At 27.2% G+C, this 22,374-nt stretch overlaps 1 protein-coding gene across 4 annotated transcripts; it reads left to right on the top strand.

Moving 5' to 3' along the window:
• Positions 1-263: 263 nt before the first annotated feature.
• LOC136092376 (uncharacterized) lies at positions 264-9,387 on the top strand. 4 transcript variants are annotated; one of them, XM_065820487.1, is made up of 8 exons: positions 264-474; positions 881-917; positions 1,049-1,189; positions 2,706-2,949; positions 3,034-3,271; positions 7,082-7,267; positions 7,364-8,338; positions 9,138-9,387. In XM_065820487.1, exons 7-8 carry the CDS (start codon positions 7,652-7,654, stop codon positions 9,327-9,329), a joined length of 879 nt encoding a protein of 292 aa, XP_065676559.1. In that variant the 5' UTR covers positions 264-474; positions 881-917; positions 1,049-1,189; positions 2,706-2,949; positions 3,034-3,271; positions 7,082-7,267; positions 7,364-7,651; the 3' UTR covers positions 9,330-9,387. The 4 variants fall into 4 exon arrangements, with proteins under 4 accessions (XP_065676559.1, XP_065676561.1, XP_065676560.1 ...); XM_065820488.1 differs by having other exon boundaries at positions 420-474; positions 1,017-1,189; XM_065820490.1 differs by lacking the exon at positions 1,049-1,189 and having other exon boundaries at positions 420-474.
• Positions 9,388-22,374: the final 12,987 nt, after the last annotated feature.

The following is a 22,374-nucleotide window of genomic DNA, read 5'->3' as shown; positions in this document are numbered from 1 at the left end:
TCAAAGTTAGAAAGTGAAAATTTTTTCCTATGTTTACAAGCAAAAACCAATTCACTTTTTTTATTAAGTAGTAAACCACTATCAAAATTCATAATAAAATATTTTTAAAAAATAAAAAAATAAAAAATATATATATATTTAAAAAATAAAAAATATTTTATTATTTTATTATCAGCATCATACATTCACACATGACGTAGTTATTACGAAAAATGCAAAGAATGTTTGTTATTTTGCAAATTAAATCGGATAATGTGACTGTCAGTTTAAACTGACGCTAGCCACATAAGGGTTAATGTAACCTCGTTATATGATAAAACTTTTTCAAAAAGGTCTTACATTCTTAACTACAAAGTGCTTTAATCTGGCACCATATTTAAATCCATAAAGTCACCATCTATTGTTTTCCAAAACATTTAAAAAACGTGAAATCCACCCTGATTCTTTAGTTTACTAGCGTACTTCGAGAATAATGTAAGTAAAAATAATACTGAATTTTTTTGGATATTTTTTTTTGTTTATTACGAAACCTTTAAAATCATGATGTAATATTAAAACAATATATTTGATTTTAATATAAAAAACTTTTATGCGCGAATGAACTCTTCTTTATACCAGTATTTGGATTGCCTGAATTTTTTCCATAAAAAAACGAGTGGAAGTAAACGTTCAATTTAGGCAAACGTTTTTATCATTTTGTTTGATTTTTTATGCTTTTATGATTAAATATAACATTATTTATGTGAACGTTTAAGTTCATTCTTAAATCGAGCAGCTTGTCTTTTTTTTTTTTGACTAAATGAAATCGATATTATAAAAGGGTTCGAAAGAAAAAGTTTCATTTTAGGGAAACGCTGACTATTTTTTCGTTTCATTTTAGTGTATTATTCCTAAAAATAAAGTTAATCTATGTAATCGTAAGTTTGACTTATTATAGTTATTATTGTTTTTTTATATTATTTTTATGAAACCATGATCTAATATTGAACTAATATATTTTTTTATTTTAAAACAAGTTTTCAAACGAATGAACTTTTTTTTGTACCAGTATTTGGATATCTTGAGTTTTCTCTGTAAAAAGGTGTGAAAGTAAAAGTTCAATATGGGCAAACGTTTTTACTATTTTGTTTGATTTTTTCACAAATCACAAGATCTAAATATAAAGTGATGTCAACTTTCTGTTTTTAAGGTTAGTTAAAAAGTGTTTGTTATGAAATTTCTTTAATAGCGTAGAATTATGGGTTGTTTTTTTTGGTATATTCTTTCATAACTTATAATAAGGAGGATTTTTTTTGGTATATCTTTTAACGAGTCAAGTTAGTTCAGTAATTATATAGTGTTTTTGTAATCGATCAATGAAATGAAACCGGTTTTATATAAAAAGAAAAATCAAATCGTTCTCAAAAATAAATTATTATTTTTATTTTCTTTAAGGAGCCAAATCAGTTTAGTAGTAATATAGTGATTTTGCAATCGATCAGTGAAACAAAACTGATTTTAAATAAGATGAAAAATCAAATCGTTCTCAAACACATGTTACATGTTTATACTTTTATTCGTTTTTACGCATCTGCTTCAGCTGAATATACTTAAATGTTTAGTCATATATCAGCTGGTTATGCATATTTTGTTATAACTTTACCTTGTATGAATACTTTATATAGCTTTAAGTTTTAATATTAAATATAAATCTAGACAAGTCTAAACATTGTCAATTAAAATAAGAAAGCACTTTTTTTTTTTACACTTGTATAAACACTTGTTTATACAAGTGTATCGATTGAAATTCATCTTTATAAACAAAAAGCCTATTTAAATCATCATATTTTAAAAAACAAAATCTCGTTTTAAAATAAATACAACACTACATGCTCGCACACGTTTTTAATAATGAAAGTCGTTTTATAAATTGCAACTTGAGGATGACACAAAAGGAGGAAATATATGTATATCAGTACAAAAATGGTTAAAAATACAAGTCATCGCAAAATGGTTAAAAATGCAAACCAAAAAGATTTTAATGTTATACAAATAAAAATATTCTTAAAATAAATATCTTCAATTTTTTTTTTAGTTTATAAAATGAGTACAATTCATATTAGAAAGAGTGTTATTATTTTATCAACGCTTTAGCAAAATTCTTTGTACAAGAAAATAAATATTTTGCTTTGTTTAGTAGCTTATATTTTATTTAATTAATAAGTTTAGGAAAAATTATTATTACAAATTATCAAAGTATTTCACAAAATACATTGTAAACAAAGTAAAAGAAGAACAAAAGACATCAAAAATGACATGTTGTAAATATTATAGACGTCTAAAAAAACGCCTAACAAAAGATATATTATATAACTCGATTTATAACAATTGTCTATTTTCATAAAAAATGGCTTAATTATAATTACATTCAAAAGATTTTTTTCTATAATGAATATTTGAAATCAATAAATTTTTTCAAAATTTTATTTTGGTGTTGTCGAAAGTAAAAACTATTTTAGTCGAAATTGATTTTCGCTTCAAAAACCATAAAATATAGAACCTTAAACACAAAAAATGCTCTCTAAAAGCTAATTCAAAATAAATAAAAATCAGTTAGGTTGATAAAAGAAATTCATTTTGCATTTAATGTTAATGCAAAGCCTATCAATAATAACATGTAAAAGTAAAATATCCTTATATAAACGTTTTTTAATTTTTTGCACTAGTTAAAAAAATGTATTTGTTTGTGTTTTTGCTGTTCGCCTTTATAAGCAAGTGTTTGGCCAAACCTTTTTGCAATGCTGAATGGTGTAATCCAGGTCATGAACCGTACCCAAATATTGTTTCAGTAATGACTGGATATAATATTCTTCAAGGAAATCCTTTTACTTCATCTCATATATTTTTGTTCCAACCTATAAAACACCTTCTGGTAGCTATGCTCTTCATGGTGGAGTTACTGTGCGTCAGGTGATAAACATAGATTTTTGAAAGAAAAAAAAATAGATATAAGCCTTCTATAACTTGTTTATATGTCTTGTTAATTTTTTTCAGACTTTACTGTGCAGTCTATTTTCAAGTTCAGATACAATAACAACACTAAATGACTATGCATAAAATATTGGATCAAAATCTTCACAGGGAACAACGTTTACTTCAAACCTTGAGTTTGAAGTCAGCGCTGAACTTAAAGGTGTGGGTGTTAAGGCAACCGTTCCACCTTTAGTTGATGCTGCTTTCTCATCAAGCTATGAGTACAGAAACAATGAACTTTTTTTTAGTCAAAAAAGAGGTTAGGAATATATATTAATTTAAAGCTTTTTTATTTCCTTTTTATAAATTAATTTTTAAGATAAAATTTTATATATATATTTCTTGTATAATAATAATAATAATAATCGTAGTAATAATAATAATAATAATATAAATATTTTACGTGATTTTTATTATTTAATTTTAATGATTATTTTCACATATTAAGTAATCAATTAACTTAAGTTTATAAATACATTTATAAACTTATTAAGTAACATGATTTAAAGCATTACATAATTGGGATTTAATAAGTTCGAAAAAGTTACAAATATTTTTTACATTGTAATTGCGACAGTAACATTCTAGTTATAATTTATTAAAATTAGAGTAGGAACTTCAGTCGATTTTAAGATCTCGTAATATAATTTGGCTAAGATGTTAATTTTAATTTTATTGCATTCAAGATGTTAATCTTGTTTTAAAATAGGTTTAACCAATTTTGTAGCACTTCTGGTTGTCAAGAACTTTGCATTTTTATTCTACCTAATTTGACATTTTTTTGACAATCAAAATTCCGTATGTTTATTTTAGTTTTTTGTTAATATTTTTCCTTACCATCATAACTGTGTAAAAAATTTTTAGCAACGATTTTAGGCAATAATATATCTGTTATCATGAAACATTATACAAATAAAACAACACTTATTTGACATTTAAACTTTTGAAAAAATATATGCAGAAAAAAAACATAAGGCCGAAAAATAAATACACATTAATATTGTCATAGACACATTACCAAACAATATAGTCGTATCTCTATTACAACATTAAATTGTTAAAAATAAAACACAAGGTTGCCCAATTTTAAAATTTCTCAAATATTATAGATACAATATTATAAATATTATAGATCAATAAAAACGATTTATATCTATACATATAAGATATATATACATATATATATATATATATATATATATATATATATATATATATATATATATATATATATATATATATATATATATATATATATATATATATATATAAGTAGTATAAAAAACGGATTCTGGGCCAATATATTTCAGCTCTATCCCTAACTATAATCTCATATCATATTTCAGCTATAAACATATCCATATTCTATAGTATAAAAACCGGATTAATCATCGTTTGTCTAAGAAGGTATGATACATCTCTACCCTATTTCAACATTTATATTATGAGATCTATTTAATCAGAACGACATGGTATTCATTATATAAATATAATTAAAAGGCAAAATCTAGCCTAAGCCATAGGTCATTGATCACTCACGCGTAAATGTAATCATGTCCTATTAAATCAGACTTATCAGTTCTTTATTATCAACCCATGAGTTGAACAAATCAGGATACCCATACCACTTTAGTAATGACTTGTTTTTAAGTTTACGAATAACTTTCTGTTCCAAAGTTAGATAATAAATGCAATTTACAAAAAATTAGACATTTCAATGAAATCTGCTTGCTCGCCTTTCTTTACACCAACCTAGTTCTATAAAACTTTAGACAGTAACTTTTTCTTCATATCTTTAAGCCTTAAATTAAAGAGTGGATTAACTGGCCCAAGATCAGACATGGTAGTTTCAAAAGAACATACAAGATTAGAAAAATTGTTTTCCTAGCTGCTACTTTTCAAAATGTAACATATATCATCAAATATTTTGGTTAACGAATTAGTGGTACAATTTGCATCACTGCCAGCCATTTCACATAATCAAAAAGAAAAAGACTTACATTTGTGGTAGTAACTTGGAAATTTTGAAAATGTCTATGATGTTTACTGGTACCGTCACTGTGAAGATAATTGCCCGAATTAGTTTCTGCAGTGTATATCAATTTTTCTGCAACATGTTGAGCAAGTGCTAAAGCCTCAGTCATTGATCGAGATTTTGTACCAATTGAGGGAAGCTTCTCTTTATCTATTTTTGCTAGATTTTTTAAAACAATAGTGATAACTTCATTAACTTTGTTCATGCTGACCTTTAAAGAAACTAACTCCAAAATAACATCTTTTATATCATTGGTATACCTTCCGTTTTGAAATGTTATTATTTTGCGGTCATGGAGAAGACAACTTAACTTATAATCTTTGTTTACTTTGCCTAATACTCCAGTGTTAGGAGAGTCAGTTTCCTTTTCAGGATCATTTAAACAGTTAGAAGACAAATTTTATTGTTTATTTGCGACCACGCTAAGCTCCTTGTTTACATAATGCAATTTTTGGCATGTAATTCTTTTTTTCTAACAAAAGTTTTTTTTCTTTTATTAAGATTTTTAATGACCTTATTATAAAAATCTTATAATTCTTTTATTTCCTTATTTTTTTTCTTTTTTTATTGGTGAATCTTATAACTTGCATGTAATTGTTTATATGTCTTTTTAGGGTCGTTGGACGTAAATTTTTTTTTATCATATTACTAATACAAACATTAGCAGATATGAACTTATTTATACACTGAGATGAAGCTAGTTTCGAATTTTTAAAGCAATTTATCGAGATTTGGTGGTTCAATTTTCTTTTTTTACCTATCGTTCTATTTTTTTCACTCGATATGCATAATACACAACTAGTTTCCGAATTTGGCGTTTTAAAGAGCATCAGCTTTTATATATATATATATATATATATATATATATATATATATATATATATATATATATATATATATATATATATATATATATATATATATATATATATATATATATCTTCTTTGATTGTTTTTTTTTTAACGATTTCAATTTATCTACAACAATTTTAATTTTGCTGTACAAGCTTAAATTATTTTTAGTTACTGAAAACAAATTGGAGAATCGGCTTGTTAAATTCGAGCACACCGTTTTCAAAATTTTATTACTCAATCATATATACCAATCATATCATTTTTTATAAATCATCATTATAAAGCTAATTTTATACAAATACTGTATTATACAATTAAATTATTATATTGCTTTTGCAAAGTAGATACCGAAATAATTTTTGAAACAAATTAAGACAGACTGAATGGAAGAAGTGGATGGGATTTTGAAGGTTTTAAATTAAATTTAAAAATTAAGCTGAATACCCAAATGTTAGCAAAAACTTTTTTTATAGTTATTTTAGACCAACTCATTCATCACAAAACCAAAAAAAAAAAAAAAAAATTAAAGCAACGAAAAATAGTTATATATTATTTTAAAGGACGCTCGAACGCAAATAAAATATTTTTAAGCTAAAATAATTACAAAAACTTAATGAAAACCGCTCCTATAGCCAGATAGCCTGATATTGAAAATTCTAGCATATATTTAATGAAAGTTTAATCATTTTACTTTTTGTAAAACGTTTTACTATGGCATTTTAGATTATAAAAGTCGTTCTAAATTCAATCTAAAAAAGACTTCTTTATAAATAAAAAAATTTGAAAATTTGTTTACGGAATTTGTCACGTGACTGAAATGACTTATTAGACCAATTTTTTTATTCCATTGACTTGTTTAATTGTTTTGTGCGTTTTTCAAGAAAATTTTACAGTAAGAAAATTAAAAAGTTTGTAAAGACATCTATAACGTCTACTCCAGCTGTAATGTCTTCCAGCTGACTTTTACGAACTAGAAAGAAATACCTACGGCAAAATTTTTTTTTACCGTCAAATAAAAAATATTTACAGTTTAAATTACTTCAGACAGATAGGAATTATGTCTATAAATATAAGTTTTTTCATATTGTTGATTGATTTATTCACAAAGCTAAAGACTTTGTATTGAACATGAAAAAGTGTTGGGAATAATTTTTTAAAACCTTTTTTTGATTCACATAGGCGTTTTGACCTTACGAGAAGCTACATGCGCTACCTTATACTGTTCGAATAAGTCCTTTTGATCCGCGGCCATTTAGTAATGGCTTCGTTAACTCTTTAATTCGCTTAAATAACACAGTCGAATCTAACCGACATTCTGTCGTTAATGACTTTGTTAGAGAGTTTGGAACACATTATCTTCAACAGGTGATATTTTAAACTCATAATGTAGTTTTGTGAATTTTACCCTCGAAGTTAAATATTTTCTTAAGCATTAATACGAAACTTTTGTTAATATTTTAGACTACAATGGGTGCACGAACTGCAATAACACGGCGATATTCTGCAGATGAATTTAAGCAAAGTACGGATGACCAAATACAAAAGTGCAACGAAGACCGATTAAAATTGACGATTGCAGGAGTTGGTGTTGGTCGCATATCCCAAAGTTGTAACGATATTGCCAATTCGGCAAGTAGCAGTTCCGTAGATGGATTTGAGCGTGAATCTGTAACATCTTACGGTTCCAAGCCAGCGGCTGACCTTATTTCGTGGTCTTGACAAAAGTTTCAATCTCCTTCGCCAATAAAAATGGAACTGAGCTCTTTACTGAATTTATTCACAGCAACTCACATGAAAAGTCACCCGACTATTAACTACAAGGGTATTTTGAAGTGGCTCGGGCCCTTAATGTACGATTATTGCGAGAAGAATAAAGTAGAACTTGGAATTAAATCATGTAATCCACAAACAAAGAACAGCTGTGGCTGGAATGACAACTGTATTCCACGACAACAAGTTTGCAACAACAACCCAAACAACGTTGGTTATACTTGTTGTACTCCAAAGTGTTCGCTTCTTCCTTGCAAGAATGGAGGAACTTGCCAAGACATAATCGACAGTTCGTGCACATTTCGATGTTCGTGTCGTAATGGCTGGCAAGGCGCCACGTGTGAAGAAAAATATGTTGTGTTCGATATCATAAAAGCGGAAATTGAGCAACAAATGATTCTACATAGTGGAAAAAGCAATGATGATTTTAGAAGAATACTTCATCAATATTTGTCTCAACTTTATCCAAAATATTACTTTACTGTTAATGCTTATAACGAAGTTAGTGGCTTTGACAGCCATTCAGTAATCGGTAGGTACGTTCACTTTTTTAGACAACATAGGCGAAATCTTGTAGTCGGATGGGCTAGACATAATTCAATATTTCCATCACCAGAGAAATTTAATGAAATTGCCGGTGCTGTTCTGCGGTCCGTCACTAATTATGTAAGTTCTTTGTTCAAATACATCACTTAGATTTTATTATGTTGTTTTACGGTCGTTAAATTTAATCTTCTTTAGTCCCTTACAGAAATTTTCTATAGTTTTTACTTTTTTTATTTTTTTGTAGAAAAATTGTTTGAATATAAAAAAGTATTTTAAACGTGCATTAAACTTTTATCTGTAGTAAAATAAATATAGAATGCTAAAATAACAAAAAGTCAAAGTATAATATAACAAAAAATAAGGATATATACCTAGAATTAAACAAACTTTTTTTTATTATATAATATATGATACTTATACTATATAATATAATTGTTTTCATAATAAAACTATAAAAATATTGGCTTACCATAAAGTAAGTATTTTGATTCATACTTTTTATAAAAACCTGTACCCAATCTTTTCGCTAATGATTAATAAATGAAAAAGATAGGACAAAAAATAAAAATGGATATACAAATGCAAAAGTAAAACAAATGAAATTATATTTAGTACAAAATTTATATACAATTCTATATTAACTGTATTAATTATTCGAATGTTTATGATCTTTCTCGCTACAGCAATGCCACAATATTCACAAAAATTTTTGAAACATAAAAAATGAGTTTTAAAGGCGTTTTTTATATATATATATCAACTATATTTTGTTACGTCAGATTGTAGATTTGAACTAAATAGTGTCTTTAAATTAATATTTTTAATTTATTTAACCTAATTTATTCATTTATTTTTTATAATTTTACTACCTTTACGCGCTGCTAATTATTTACGTAGTATGTATTTTTTATAATTGCAGAAAGTCGATGCACGAGAAAGTATGAGCAAAGCATATGCAGTAGCTAAATCTTACGGATATCCTGTTGTGTTTGTACACGTTGTTCGTTTCGGAAATGGCCTCCGCTCTCGTTACAATGGATATACAAGCTTCCAAAACTTTAAAGTTGGTAGTCACGAATCAAGTGTTGTTATTATGTTTGGAAATAATTAAATGATTAAATAAAAACAGAAAAAATGTTTTTAATCAATGGAAGATGTTTTAAAAATAATTTTTAGCTTTATTAATGCTATCTTGCATAAAACATGCAACAAAACTACAGTTTTGTTGCATGTTTAATGCCTTCTTCAACTATATTAGCAATATTGGATGGAAGGTGACGTTAAACTTCTTGTTAAATATCCTTTTAGATAATCGCTATGCTTTGTTACAAAACTTTTAGATCCTCTTGGAGCACTTTAACAACTTTGCAAATACATATATTTTACATTTTTCATTCGTTTTATACAACAACTAGTAGATATAAATGTAATTACAAATTAAAAAAAGAAATACTTTCTATAATTATAAGTTTGAAAAAAGCCCAAATAAAGTTCAAAATTGTGCAATAAAATAGTTGATGATAGTTTTGTTAAACCTAATAAATTAGGCACTTCAGTCACGTGACAAATTCCATTGACAAAATTTGCGAAGTTTTTTATATATATATATGACTTTTTCAGATGAAATTTAGACCAATTTTTTGATCTATAAAGCCATTGTAAAATGTTTGTGATGATAAAGTTGGTCTAAAGTAACTTAAAAAAAAGTTTTTGCTAACATTCGGGTATTCAGCTTAATTTTTAAATTTAATTTAAAACCTGCAAAATCCCGTCCACTTCTTCCACTCAGTCCTTCTTAATTTGTTTCAATAAATATTTCGGTATCTAATTTGCAAAAGTAATATAATAATTTAATTGTATAATACAGTATTTGCGTAAAATTAGCCTTAAAATAATGATTAATTAAAAATGATATGATTGGTATATATGATCGAGTGATAAATTTTTGTAAACGGTGTGCTCGAATTTAACAAGCCGATTCTCCAATTTGTTTTCAGTAACTAAAAATAATTTAAGCTTGTACAGCAAAAATAAAATCGTGTAGATAAATTGAAATCGTTAAAAAAAAATAATCAAAGAGGATTTATATATACATATATATATATATATATATATATATATATATATATATATATATATATATATATATATATAAGCTGATGCTCTTTAAAACGCCAAATTCGGAAACTAGTTGTGTATTATGCATATCGAGTGAAAAAAATAGAACGATAGGTAAAAAAAGAAAATTGAACCACCAAATCTTGATAAACAGCTTTAAAAATTCGAAACTTGCTTCATTTGGTTGTATACATAAGTTCAAATCTGCTAATATTCGTATTAGTAATATAATAAAAAAAAATTTACGTCAAACGACTCTAAAAGGACATATTAACTATTACATTCATGTTATAAAGCAAAGATTTACCAATTAAAAAAAAAAAAAAAAAAAGGACATAAAAGAATTAAAAGATTTTAATAATAAGGTCATTAAAAATCTTAATAAAAGAAAAAAACTTTTGTTAGTTAAGATTGGAAAAAGTGACACTTCTTCATGAGAAAAAAAGAATTACATGCCAAAAATTGCAATATTTAAACAAGGAGTTTAGCGTGGTAGCAAATAAACATTAAAATTTGTCCTCTAACTGTTTAAATGATCCTAAAAAGGAAATTGACTCTCCTAACAATGGAGTATTAGGCAAAACAAACAAAGATTTTAATTTAAGCTGTCTTCTCTATGACCGCAAAATATTAACATTTCAAAACGGAAGGTATTCCAATGATATAAAAGATGTTATTATGGAGTTAGTTTCTTTGAATGTCAGCATGAACAAAGTTAATGAAATTATCACTATTGTTTTAAAAAAACAAGCAAAAATAGATAAAGAGAAGCAATTAGTACAAAATCTCGATATATGACTGAGGCTTTAGCACTGGCCCCACTTCATGTTGCAGAAAAATTGATAAACACTGTAGAAACTAATTAGGGCAATTATCTTTACAGTGACGGCACCGCTAAACATCATAGACATTTTCAAAATTTCCAAGTTACTACCAAAAGTGCAAGTACTTTTTCTTTTTGATTATGTGAAATGGCTTGCAGTGATGCAGATTGTACAACTAATTCGTTAACCAAAACATTTGATGATATATGTGACAGTTTGAAAAGTAGCAGCTAGGAAAAAATTTTTTTTGATCTTGTATGTTCTTTTGAAACTACCATGTCTGATCTTGGGCCAGTTAATCCACTCTTTAATTTAAGGCTTAAAGATATAAGGGAATAGTTACTGTCTGAAGTTTTAAAGAACTAGGAAGGTGTAAAGAAAGGCGAGCAAGCAGATTTCATTGAAATGTCTAATTTTTTGTAATTTGCATTTATTATATAACTTTGCAACAGAAACTGATAAAACAATTAAATCATTCGTAAAGAAAGTTGTAAGTAGTAGTTATGAAAATATTTTTGCATTCAATACTGCTGAATTAAGTGCCACTAGATTAATAAAAACTGAATTTAAAGCCTTTCATGTAAAGGGAATTGATAAAGCTGGAGTTGTTAGGTATTTTAATGCATTTCTTGCTGGTTAAGGACAAAGTAAGTGTATGCTTGTACCCTTTGTTGGTAACAGATTTAATATATTATATCATAATGTAGATTTGTTATTTCATTCAAAATATATTTTAGAGTTTCTTCAAAGTTGGCCTAATCAAAATAATCTTTAACTTTCAGTTGAAGAAGATATTGCAACAAATAATTTAGCAGAAGTGCGAGCTCTCGGAATAGTTCATAAAATAATTACAAGTCCATTTTGGCGGTTAATTGAATCACAAAAGAATATTTTTCATATGAATCCATTTTTGTTAAACCTAAGAATTAAACTTTCAGATCTGTCTAAAATTGCATTATCGATTATGATCTTGAAAACACCTATGTTCAGTCCAAGTGATGTTAATATTCATAAAGATATTTTGTATGATAAGTTATTTGAAATGACTAATGACACTGATTTGAATATTTTAACTCAGCAGACATTAGAAGTAACTTGTCATTCTTCCAAAAAACAATCTGCTGATCAACCTCCTGGAGGTAAATATTGGCATACTTATGATAATATAAGTAAGGCTGCATAGAATTTTCCAACACCAAACAAAGCGTCAGAGTGTGACTTGCGATATTGGATCTTTTAAGTCGTACGAAGTCAAAAGCCAAAATACAAATAAAAACAAGTTTCTCGTATGTGGTATAAAATAAAACACTAGACAGGTTGGACAAAAAGTCTCCAGATGAGCGTGACTCGTTGCTAAAAAAAGCTTTGGCAAACTTTAATAAAATGAAAGATAAATACAAACAACGTCATTTAGAATTAAAGTTTGAAATGAGTGAAAGGTTGTCTGAAAAGCATAAGACTTAAAAAACAGCTGGAGATAAAGCCTTCTTATAAAAAGCTAAACCGGTTAATGATTTGTTAAAATTGAGGACGAAGGTGAGGTTGACCTTTAAAGAATCAGATGGTGAATATGTTTTGCTAGTTGAGACATTTAAAAGCAAAAAAGTATTACGAGCACACTTGGGTTTTTATAGGTATGTTTTGGAAGTTAAATGTGAACCTAAATCTTTTTACAAAACAAAAATGCATGGTAGAAAGCGAATAGCCTTAATAAACTATGAGTTGTTTAGTAATTTACAATAAGAATTTAAAACAAGAACTTTTCCATAGCCCATTGAAAGAAGAGTTAATTCTATTGAAGGAAAAGACCGAGATACTTTGATTGCAAAACAGAAAGACAAGTTAAGTGAAAAACTAATGAACGCTAGACAGTTTTAATTAGCAAATCAACAAAAAAAAAAAAACATCTTGGATGTCATTCTAAATGATGCAAATATCTTGTTGCGAAATTTATTCAACATAAAATAATGAAAATCGGCACTAAAAAATACTTTTAGGGTACAGTTGAAATTCATCAAATAAACAAGTTAACTCCTAACTTAAATAAAACTTTGTTTGATGTGGTCTATGAGACTAAGGAAAATCCCTGTAAACACACGACGTCTAAACTACAGAACTTTGCCAGTGCTTAGCTATGACTGGACTTTACAACATCGTAAAAGCATCATAACAACTTTGCTACAACTTCGTAACAGTTTAACTAATTTATACGTTGAGTAGGTTTGGCGGAATAGTGTCGCAAAGTTTTGATTGTCGCAAATTTGATGGCCGAAAATGTGTAAAAAGAGTAGTGTTGCAAATTGTCGCATGATAGATTGTCGAATAACAGAATAAAGTATAATGTCACAAATGAGTTTAATGAACAGCGTCGAAAATAGAAAAGGGAATAATGTCGCAAAGGTGTTTAATAAATAGTGTCCAAAACAAAAAAATATAGAATAGTGTCAAAAACAAAAAAATGGAATAGAAGCTTAAAATGAGATTAAGGAATAGCACCGAAAACAAAAAACGGAAGTGTCGCATATGAATTTAAGAAAATAACTTTTTTAAACAGTTTGACATTTTTTTGTTTTAAGGTACTAAATAATTTTTGAGGATTTTTAAGACCTTTTGTTACCCATGGTTATTCTAGACTTTAGTTTGTTTTATAAAAGTAACATTTTGGGTAGTTTTTATCATAAACTTCAAATAAATGTTTCTTAAATGATAAAACATTTGTATCGTTTGTATAACTAGTTTAAAGCATTTGATATCTGGTAGTATTGAATCGGTATTATTATTTGAGGGGTTCAGTGCAAAAGTGGCTAAACTCACATTTTAAAAGTTTTCGTAAATTTACTGCCAACAATACATTGAGTATGAATTTTGTTGTGGAAAAAGTACCAAACCCAAAATCCCATTTATACAATGCTGCTACCCAGTCCACACACAAAAACCGGCACTGCTGCTACCTATATTCATATTTACCTTAATAAAAAAATAAATTTTGAATTCTGGAAAAGTTGCCTATCCCACAATTAACATGAAAAAAAAAACAGTTCCGATTTGAATAGAAACACGAGATGAAATTAACCTTCAAGGTATATTGAATAAAACAACTAAATGTTTAATTGAAACATTTAGTCAATTTCCCAACAATGCATTCTCTAATCTGTTATTTACATTAATAAGCAAATCGGGATGTGACTGAAGTTCTGGCCACTGCGCCTATAAACAAAGACTTGAGAACTCCGGTGCTAATGAGGAGTTTCGGTTTGTGCTTGAGTTTGTCCCGTTGAGATTGAGTGGTGACTCTAATACTATTATTTAGCAAAATCCTTAGCAATTGTCAACATTTTATTGCCGACCGATTAAATTCATATTTTTAAAAGAAACACAAGAATTTACTGAAACAGAAACTGACAAAGTTTTAAAAGAAACATATGAACTTCTTCCAACACTGTGTAAAGTTGGTAAACTTAAATTTATTATGAAACACAATCTGTTACCTGCAATGACAAACGGAAAAGTAAAGCAAAGTTTTAACATATACGTGCTCTACATAAAAAGGTTATATTTGTAGTGCTACTCCCAAAATGATGAATGATGAATTGAAATGTATGACTGATAAAAAAGAAAATTACAGTTTTGGTCTGTTTACTTTCCATGCTTGGATACGTACTTTTGAATGCTTGCTTTACATTAGCTATCATTCAGACATTAAAAAGTGGTAAGTTAGAGGTAATGAAGATAAATGTTAGAAAACATACGGAAGAGAATAGGCAAAAGTTTAAAAAGCAAATGGGACTTAATATGGATAGACCAAAACCGCGATATAATGGCAATACAAATGTTGACAAAACAGCTCGTAGGTTTTTTTTACATCCAGAAAAGAGCGCAGATATTTCAGGATTAGACGTCGAATTAATTACTTGAATATGGATTCTAATATTTCCTCTCCATTATTCCAATTCAAACCTCAGAAGAGTGTGGTTTGACATGGAATAATGGAGAGGAAGTAATAGATTCCATGCCATCCTGAGCCCAAGAAGTTATGTATAAAGCATATTGTTTAGTACGAAGTTGAAAAATTTCAACACAAGGGCTATCACAAAGTAATTCACAGAAAAAGTTCCAGTCATCTTTGAGGTAGTTGTAAGAGATACAATGATAAGTGAATTTATATGATGAAGATGAATAATGAGGTAATCTATTTAGGAAAATCAAAACGCAATCAGAAGAATCTACGGGTGAATGTGAAAAAAAAAAGCCCTGACTAGGATCAGAATGAAGACATAAGTTACGTAAGGAAAGTGAATGATTCGGGTTTTCTGGAAAACGAGTTGTAAAGTTGACCATTAAAGCTAGAGATTGAGAAAGTTGTGGGTCTTAACACCTACAGAGTCTCTAGCACTAAAGCCCACGATATTGGCTGATAGATAAAGAGAGAGGGCTTGGTCAATTTAATCAAAAATAACATCAATAAGAGTGTAGTCTTGAGATGAAGGAGAGCAGTATACAACAAAGAGAAATGAAATAGAGTGTGGTGGTGCTAAACAAAAGCTCATAAAAGAATAGTCGGTGGATTTAAATCTAGTTCATCGACATATGGGTAAATTTTTACGAATGTAAACTCTAGACCACGCAAGTGACTATTGGAGTCTATACGAACTAAAGGAAGATAACCATCAACCCTAAGATAACTAGATGAGATAGCCGAACTCATATTAGTCTCACAAAAAGCATTAAGGTCTGTTTAAGTATGCCAAGTAAGACTCAATAGAAGAAAAGTTACATTGAAGACCACGAATATTAATGAATATGGGTTTAGAGAACTTGGTGACGAATATGGTGCTTTGTGTTTATAGCTTTTAGTTCTTTAATCACTTTAATATTTATTAAAGAAATTGAATCAAGGTATTGATTGTGCTCAGTACATTGTGTAATAATCCAAGCAATTGCCTCATTACTGTTATAAAACCATAGGCTGTAATAAAGTGCTCCAAATGTCGCTTCAACAATGCACACCTAAAGTACAAAAAGGGACGCAATTGTCCCTGTTCGTACTTTTGGTATGAAATCTAATACTTACAAAACTGTATATGAAGAGGTAGTGCAGGTTATGGGAAAAGACTTTTGAAACAAATTATTGAGCAGATAAAAAATGTTGAAACAAAATGTTATAACCTTTATGTAGATTCCACGCCAGACAATGCTCATACAGATCAGCTGGCAATAATATTAGGATTCTGTTTTAATGAAAAATATTTATTCGATTTACAACCTTTTTAACAGATTAAAAAACACACCAGTGAGACACTATATACATAAGTATTTCACTTTTTAAATAATGGAGATTTTCCTTTTGGATACATCCTTGGCAATCTCTCCAGAACGCGTCAAATATGCGTGAAAAATATACAGGCTTACAGTCACGAATAAAAAGAATTAATGCGTTACCTATTTTATTCCCATTGCCCATTTTTTCCCATTGTGTGCGTTGTAGTAGAAATTTTAGGCAGTCTTCTTATATTAAGTCATATTAGGCGGTTAAAGTTAGCTGAAAGTTTTAAAAAAACAGAATGTAAATTCGAGGCAAAAAGTTTGTATTAAAGATTTACACAGCGGGAATCAGTAGTTCAACTGTATTATTGGAAATACACCTAAGGCGATTTAATAAAATCAAAAAAATACTACTAACTGGTTTAATTATATATGTGAAGAGTACACTTAAATCTATTAGCTGGAGTTAAATATGAAGTCAATAGTGTAAAAAGCAGAACAGTCTTTTTAATTATAATCCAAGCACATTTATATTTTACATAAAATTGTTTAAAAAAGTATGTATAAAAATTTGTTTTAAAAAAAATTTGTTAAAAAAAACATTTATATTGCCAGATAATGAGGCAAAATCAAATCTCTTTTAGCATTGCTAAAGCCTTAATATGCAAATAAAACTATGCCTAGCTTTTTTAAAATCATTTATCTCGTGATGGTATTAAAAAACCATATCAGAATTATTGTCACTAGCAGTAGGCAACCAGTAATACGAGTTTTTAGTAAATAAATAATTAATAACAATTTAATTTTTATTTTTTTTATGTTTTATGTTTACATTTTAATGTTTTACACGCTTACTGATGTAAGCACGTCGGGGCGTAGTGATAAGGCAAATAGTTTGTTCTTTTAGCCCCGGTCATGTTAATTTTATTTATATAAAACGGCATTGTATTCTTTTTTTAATAAAGAAATAAACAAATAATAGTCATTATTTTAAACATAATCGGCAGCAGTCTACTATTTAAATATATTTATGATCTGTTTGCAACATTTATATGCGATAAAAAAAAAAACACCATTAAAATCCATGAAACGGAGCTGGCTAATGGTGAAAAATCCACAAAGAGAGCTAACAGGGAAAACTAAAATTGTTTGCAAATTTAAGAAAACTAATTAATTTTCCTCGGTTTTGAAACAGGTGGTTTAAAATTTTCTTTAACGGTCTCTCAAACTCTCCGTTAGTTTAATGTAGAAAAGTGAGTACAGCAGCAAAACCTTTCAACAATAAAAAAAAAAAAAAAGAAAAAAAAAAGTTTTGTTCTCTGAAAAACTAATAAAACATTTTGCATTTCACTCCACCCCTATTTTACTTTATTATCGATTTAAGGAAAAAATAAATAAAAATACATAGGCTTTTATACAATACTGATATCTGTACCATGTACAATCTAGTAAAACAAACATAAGCAAAGGTTAATACGAATAAATGCATTGTGAATAACTGCAAACGAAAAGAAATAAACTTTTTATAGTCAAGGTTGATATTCATAATTTAGTTTTACAAGCGAATACTATTCATTAAAATGAAATCGACAGCATTTAAAAAAAGTTTATAGAGAAAACAATTTCTTTGGTTGGACTAATATAGTTTTCAAGATTACCTTCAAGTACTATTAGCTCAAATAATGATAATGTTTTGCTCTTTTTCTGCCAAGAGCTGTCACGCAAAAAAGAAATATTTTAATAATTATTTCAAAATATTACCTCTTTCTTTTTAACTTTTGAAAACATTGAAATACTAGGCTATACAAGGCTTAAGTTTGGAAAACGTAACTTTCGAGAAAATTAAAAAAGCTGTTTTATCAAAAAGTACGTTGCATAAAAATTGAATCTAATTTTTAAAGTTAGTTGTCTTTAGAATGGTATAAAGAGTAATTTGCTCTTTTAACTTGAAAATGATTAAAGAGTATTTTGTTCTTTTAACTTAAAAACATTTAGAGAGGAATTTGTTTGTTCAACTTAAAACAATTTATTAATAAACTAAAATAGGCGGACTGATACTGATTTTAAAATTTATGTTAAAATTGAAGAATGCATTAAATGACTCATTTATCCTTATTTTTATTTCGAATTTAATAAAAACTTGTTTGGGCTATAAAACCTTGGCAAACAGTCTATTAGTTTGTAAAATGAGAGTTTAATAGTTGATTTTTAACTTTAAACTGCACTATTAGCTGTTTAATAGAATTATCAATTAGCTTGATGCTTTTAAGAAACTTTGTTTTATATGACATCTATTACCGTAAACATTTTTCTTAGGCTGGAGTGTGTTTTTATGCTTTTCCCACTTGAAAGTCACGTGAGGTCAAGTTGATTATTATATTCAAAGTTTAAAGCTACCCTTTTTTACATACAAATTTAAAAAACTTTGAGATGCTAAACTACATCTACGCCGTTTTTTGTATGTTTTTAGCTGTTGATTCATCATGTAAGGGTTTTTTATATACAATGAATTCTAACAAATTTTGAAACTTGTAGATTATAATTCCTCGTGAAGACACTATTAAACATGCTACTTAAACATGACTCATCTACGATATTGCATACTCCGTATTTGAGTAAATACAATTACGTTCCCAGTCTGAAAAAAAACACTTCAACCATACGTTAGAACATCAACAAAATATGGTTGGTTTATGGTCAAATTCGACGTTGGTCCGATGCTGATTTGATAGGCATTCCAAAGTCGTAGCTAAAAGTCAGTCTAATTATGGCCCAACGTAAGCATCCGACATATGGTAAGCTTGCATTTTAATATTGGCGCAACTTATCATTAAACAGTTTTAGTTCAACTTTTTAAATCCAAATACATTTTTTCTGGCTTAAAAGATTAATTCGAGCAACTTTACATTTGTAATGATTAAACTATTGATTAGACATTTTCTCAACAAGTGAATAAACAAACAAAACATTTTTTAATGAAATAATATCAGCATTCCTGTGCACAAGCCAATGTTCTTTATGTACATAGTACATTACGAAACAAATTAGTGTTTATTTTTAAGTCTATCAAGCAAAAGCATTAAATGGAAATCATAATATTCATGTTTACACGTTTTGAACAACTTAAACTCAAACTGTAATGTTTCTTCTCACCAAAAGCCGGTCATTATGCTTCCTAAACCTTTTCAATCCAATAGCATCAATGACATGCCCTGCAATGAGTTCGAGTAATTGACTAAACAATTGGTAAATAAACTTCGCCCATGCTTGTTATACTTAACTAGTAATTATTTAATACAAAGAAGAAAAAACAAGAAGAAATGGAAAATTAGTAGGTGATGCCAATTATTAAAATCAATAAGGCTTCTTATTTTCAAATGTTAAATTAAACGTTTTTTTGACAAAAAAGTCCAGAAATTTTGAAATTAAAAAATAAAAATAAACGATTAAATAACGAAGATCACAAAAAACAACTTAAACATATGAACAAAAGAAAAAATAACAAAATTTATTGTCTTATTTAATGTTTTTAACTGTTCTCTTATTAATTGTAAATTTAAAGATTGACGAAAATATTTGTGCAAACTAAATACGAGAATATTCATATATATACATTATAAAAAATAAAACAAAATAGTAAAAGTGTTTGAACTTTTACTTTGAACATATTGAACTTTTACTTACACGCCTTTTTACAGAATCAACACAAGATATCCAAAATTTGTACAAAAATAATATTATTTCTTAAAACTTGTTTCAAAATAAAGAAATATATTTATTCAATATTAGATCATGATTAAAAAGGTTTAGTAAAAAACAAAAAAGTAATGAAAAAAGGCTAACTATAATAAATCAAACCTTTGATTATATAGATTAACTTTATTTTTAAGAATAATGCACTAAAATGAAACGAAACAATATTCAGTGTTTGCTGATGTTTTAAAAAGTTGTCCCCAACACAAAGTCATTTTTTTTTAAATGGATATACATATATATATATATATATATATATATATATATAAATCTATATATATATATATATATATATATACATATATATTTATGTATATATATATATATATATATATATATACATATATATATTCATATATATATATATATATATATATATATATATATATATATATGTATATATATATATATATATATATATATATATATATATATTTATTTATATGAATATATATATATATATATATATATATATATACACATATATATACATATATATACATATATATATATATATACATATATACATATATATATATATATATATATATATATATATATATATATATGTATATATATATATATATATATATATATATATATATGTATATATATATATATATATATATATATATATATATATATATATGAACAGATATATAAATATATATATACATATATTTACATATATTAATATATATATATATATATATATATATATATATATATATATATATATATAAATATACATATATATAAAACGTGCTAGGAGTGTACAAACATTGAGTGAAAAATAGGTAGAGCGAGCAAGGAGTGCCGCTAGATTAGATGAAAGTTTTTGAGAACTTAATATGGATTCATTATTAAGTTTGTTTTTCTTCTAAATGCATTTTATTGATAGATCAGTGGTTTAGTGCGCTGTAATCAGTTTTGCTTTGGGGGGTATAAAACCTTCCGTTAGCTTAAGAAATTTTGAAACGCTATACAAATAGAACTAAGAAATCTGAGGCCATCAAAACGCAGTCTAAAAAAAAGACGCGACCTCATCTTTAAATGCTCATCTTAAAGTAAAAGCTAATAAAACATTGCGCATTGACGTCAGTTTGCGGAAAAATATAGTTTCATGCGTCAAGTTTCAAGATCGACTATTGCATTTAACTTTCATTTTTTGAATAATTTTAATTGTGAGCAATTCCACGACCGTCACAGCGTGACAACCGTCTTTTTTTTGTCTTAAGTCTTAAATATTTTAATTTTAAAATAGATATAATAAGAATATTTTTTGCTTTTTACTTAGCTCATAATAGGTGCTACAAAAAACAAGAAAAAAAATTTGGGTGGATGTATTAGCCGCTTATTCATGAAAGAAAATGTAAAACGTCACAGCGTGACCAATACTTTCTTATTGTTTTTTAGTTTTTAGATCAACACCGTGATTCAGCTAATATAGATGAACTGAATTATTAACTTGGCATTAAACAAAAAGTTTAGGCAATACTCTATCAAGTTTTATAGCTAAGTTACACTTGTTTAATTAAATTTCAAACAAAATCACCTTTTTTAACTAGTTTAATTAACTAGTGGTAAAAATCATAGCGTGACCAGACACATTTGGGTAATTATAAACCAGTTAAATAGGCTGTTTTTAATAAATTTAAAACTTTGTAGAGAGGTATTATATAATTTCATCTTCATAAAATTAGTTCCAACATAGTAATCTTCAGAACACGCCCATACTCTATCGAATTTAAGTCGCGTCCTTATTATTTTGCTGTAGTATAAACAACGTTCTAAAGTTTTTAGATGATTTTTTCTGAAGACGTAAGTTGTTTCAATTAATACATGGCACTTGAATAGGGTAGGATTTCTATTTTCACATTATTGTTGTTAATTAAGTTCGCTGAAAATATTCCTGGTTTTGGCGGTGCTTTTGTAAATAAAGTCATCAATTTTAAATTTTTTTATTGTATGTATAATATTTTTCCCAGAAACAATATAGACATTGAATAAGTCTCTAATTTAACAGCTTCATGAAGAGTTATGGCATCAATTATTATAGATTTTCTTTAGATTTTTTTTTGGGTTGCTTTTATTTTGCGATCCCATCAATAGCATGTACCAATATTATCCCATGATAAGCTTGAAAAAAGTTCCAGAATAATTTTAAATCATGCTGTTCTTCCAACTAGGATAATGCTG

The sequence above is a fragment of the Hydra vulgaris genome, chromosome 15 (genome assembly GCF_038396675.1).
Source record: "Hydra vulgaris chromosome 15, alternate assembly HydraT2T_AEP".
Classification (NCBI taxonomy): Eukaryota; Metazoa; Cnidaria; class Hydrozoa; order Anthoathecata; family Hydridae; genus Hydra; species Hydra vulgaris.
This window is presented reverse-complemented; position numbering and strand designations above follow the sequence as displayed.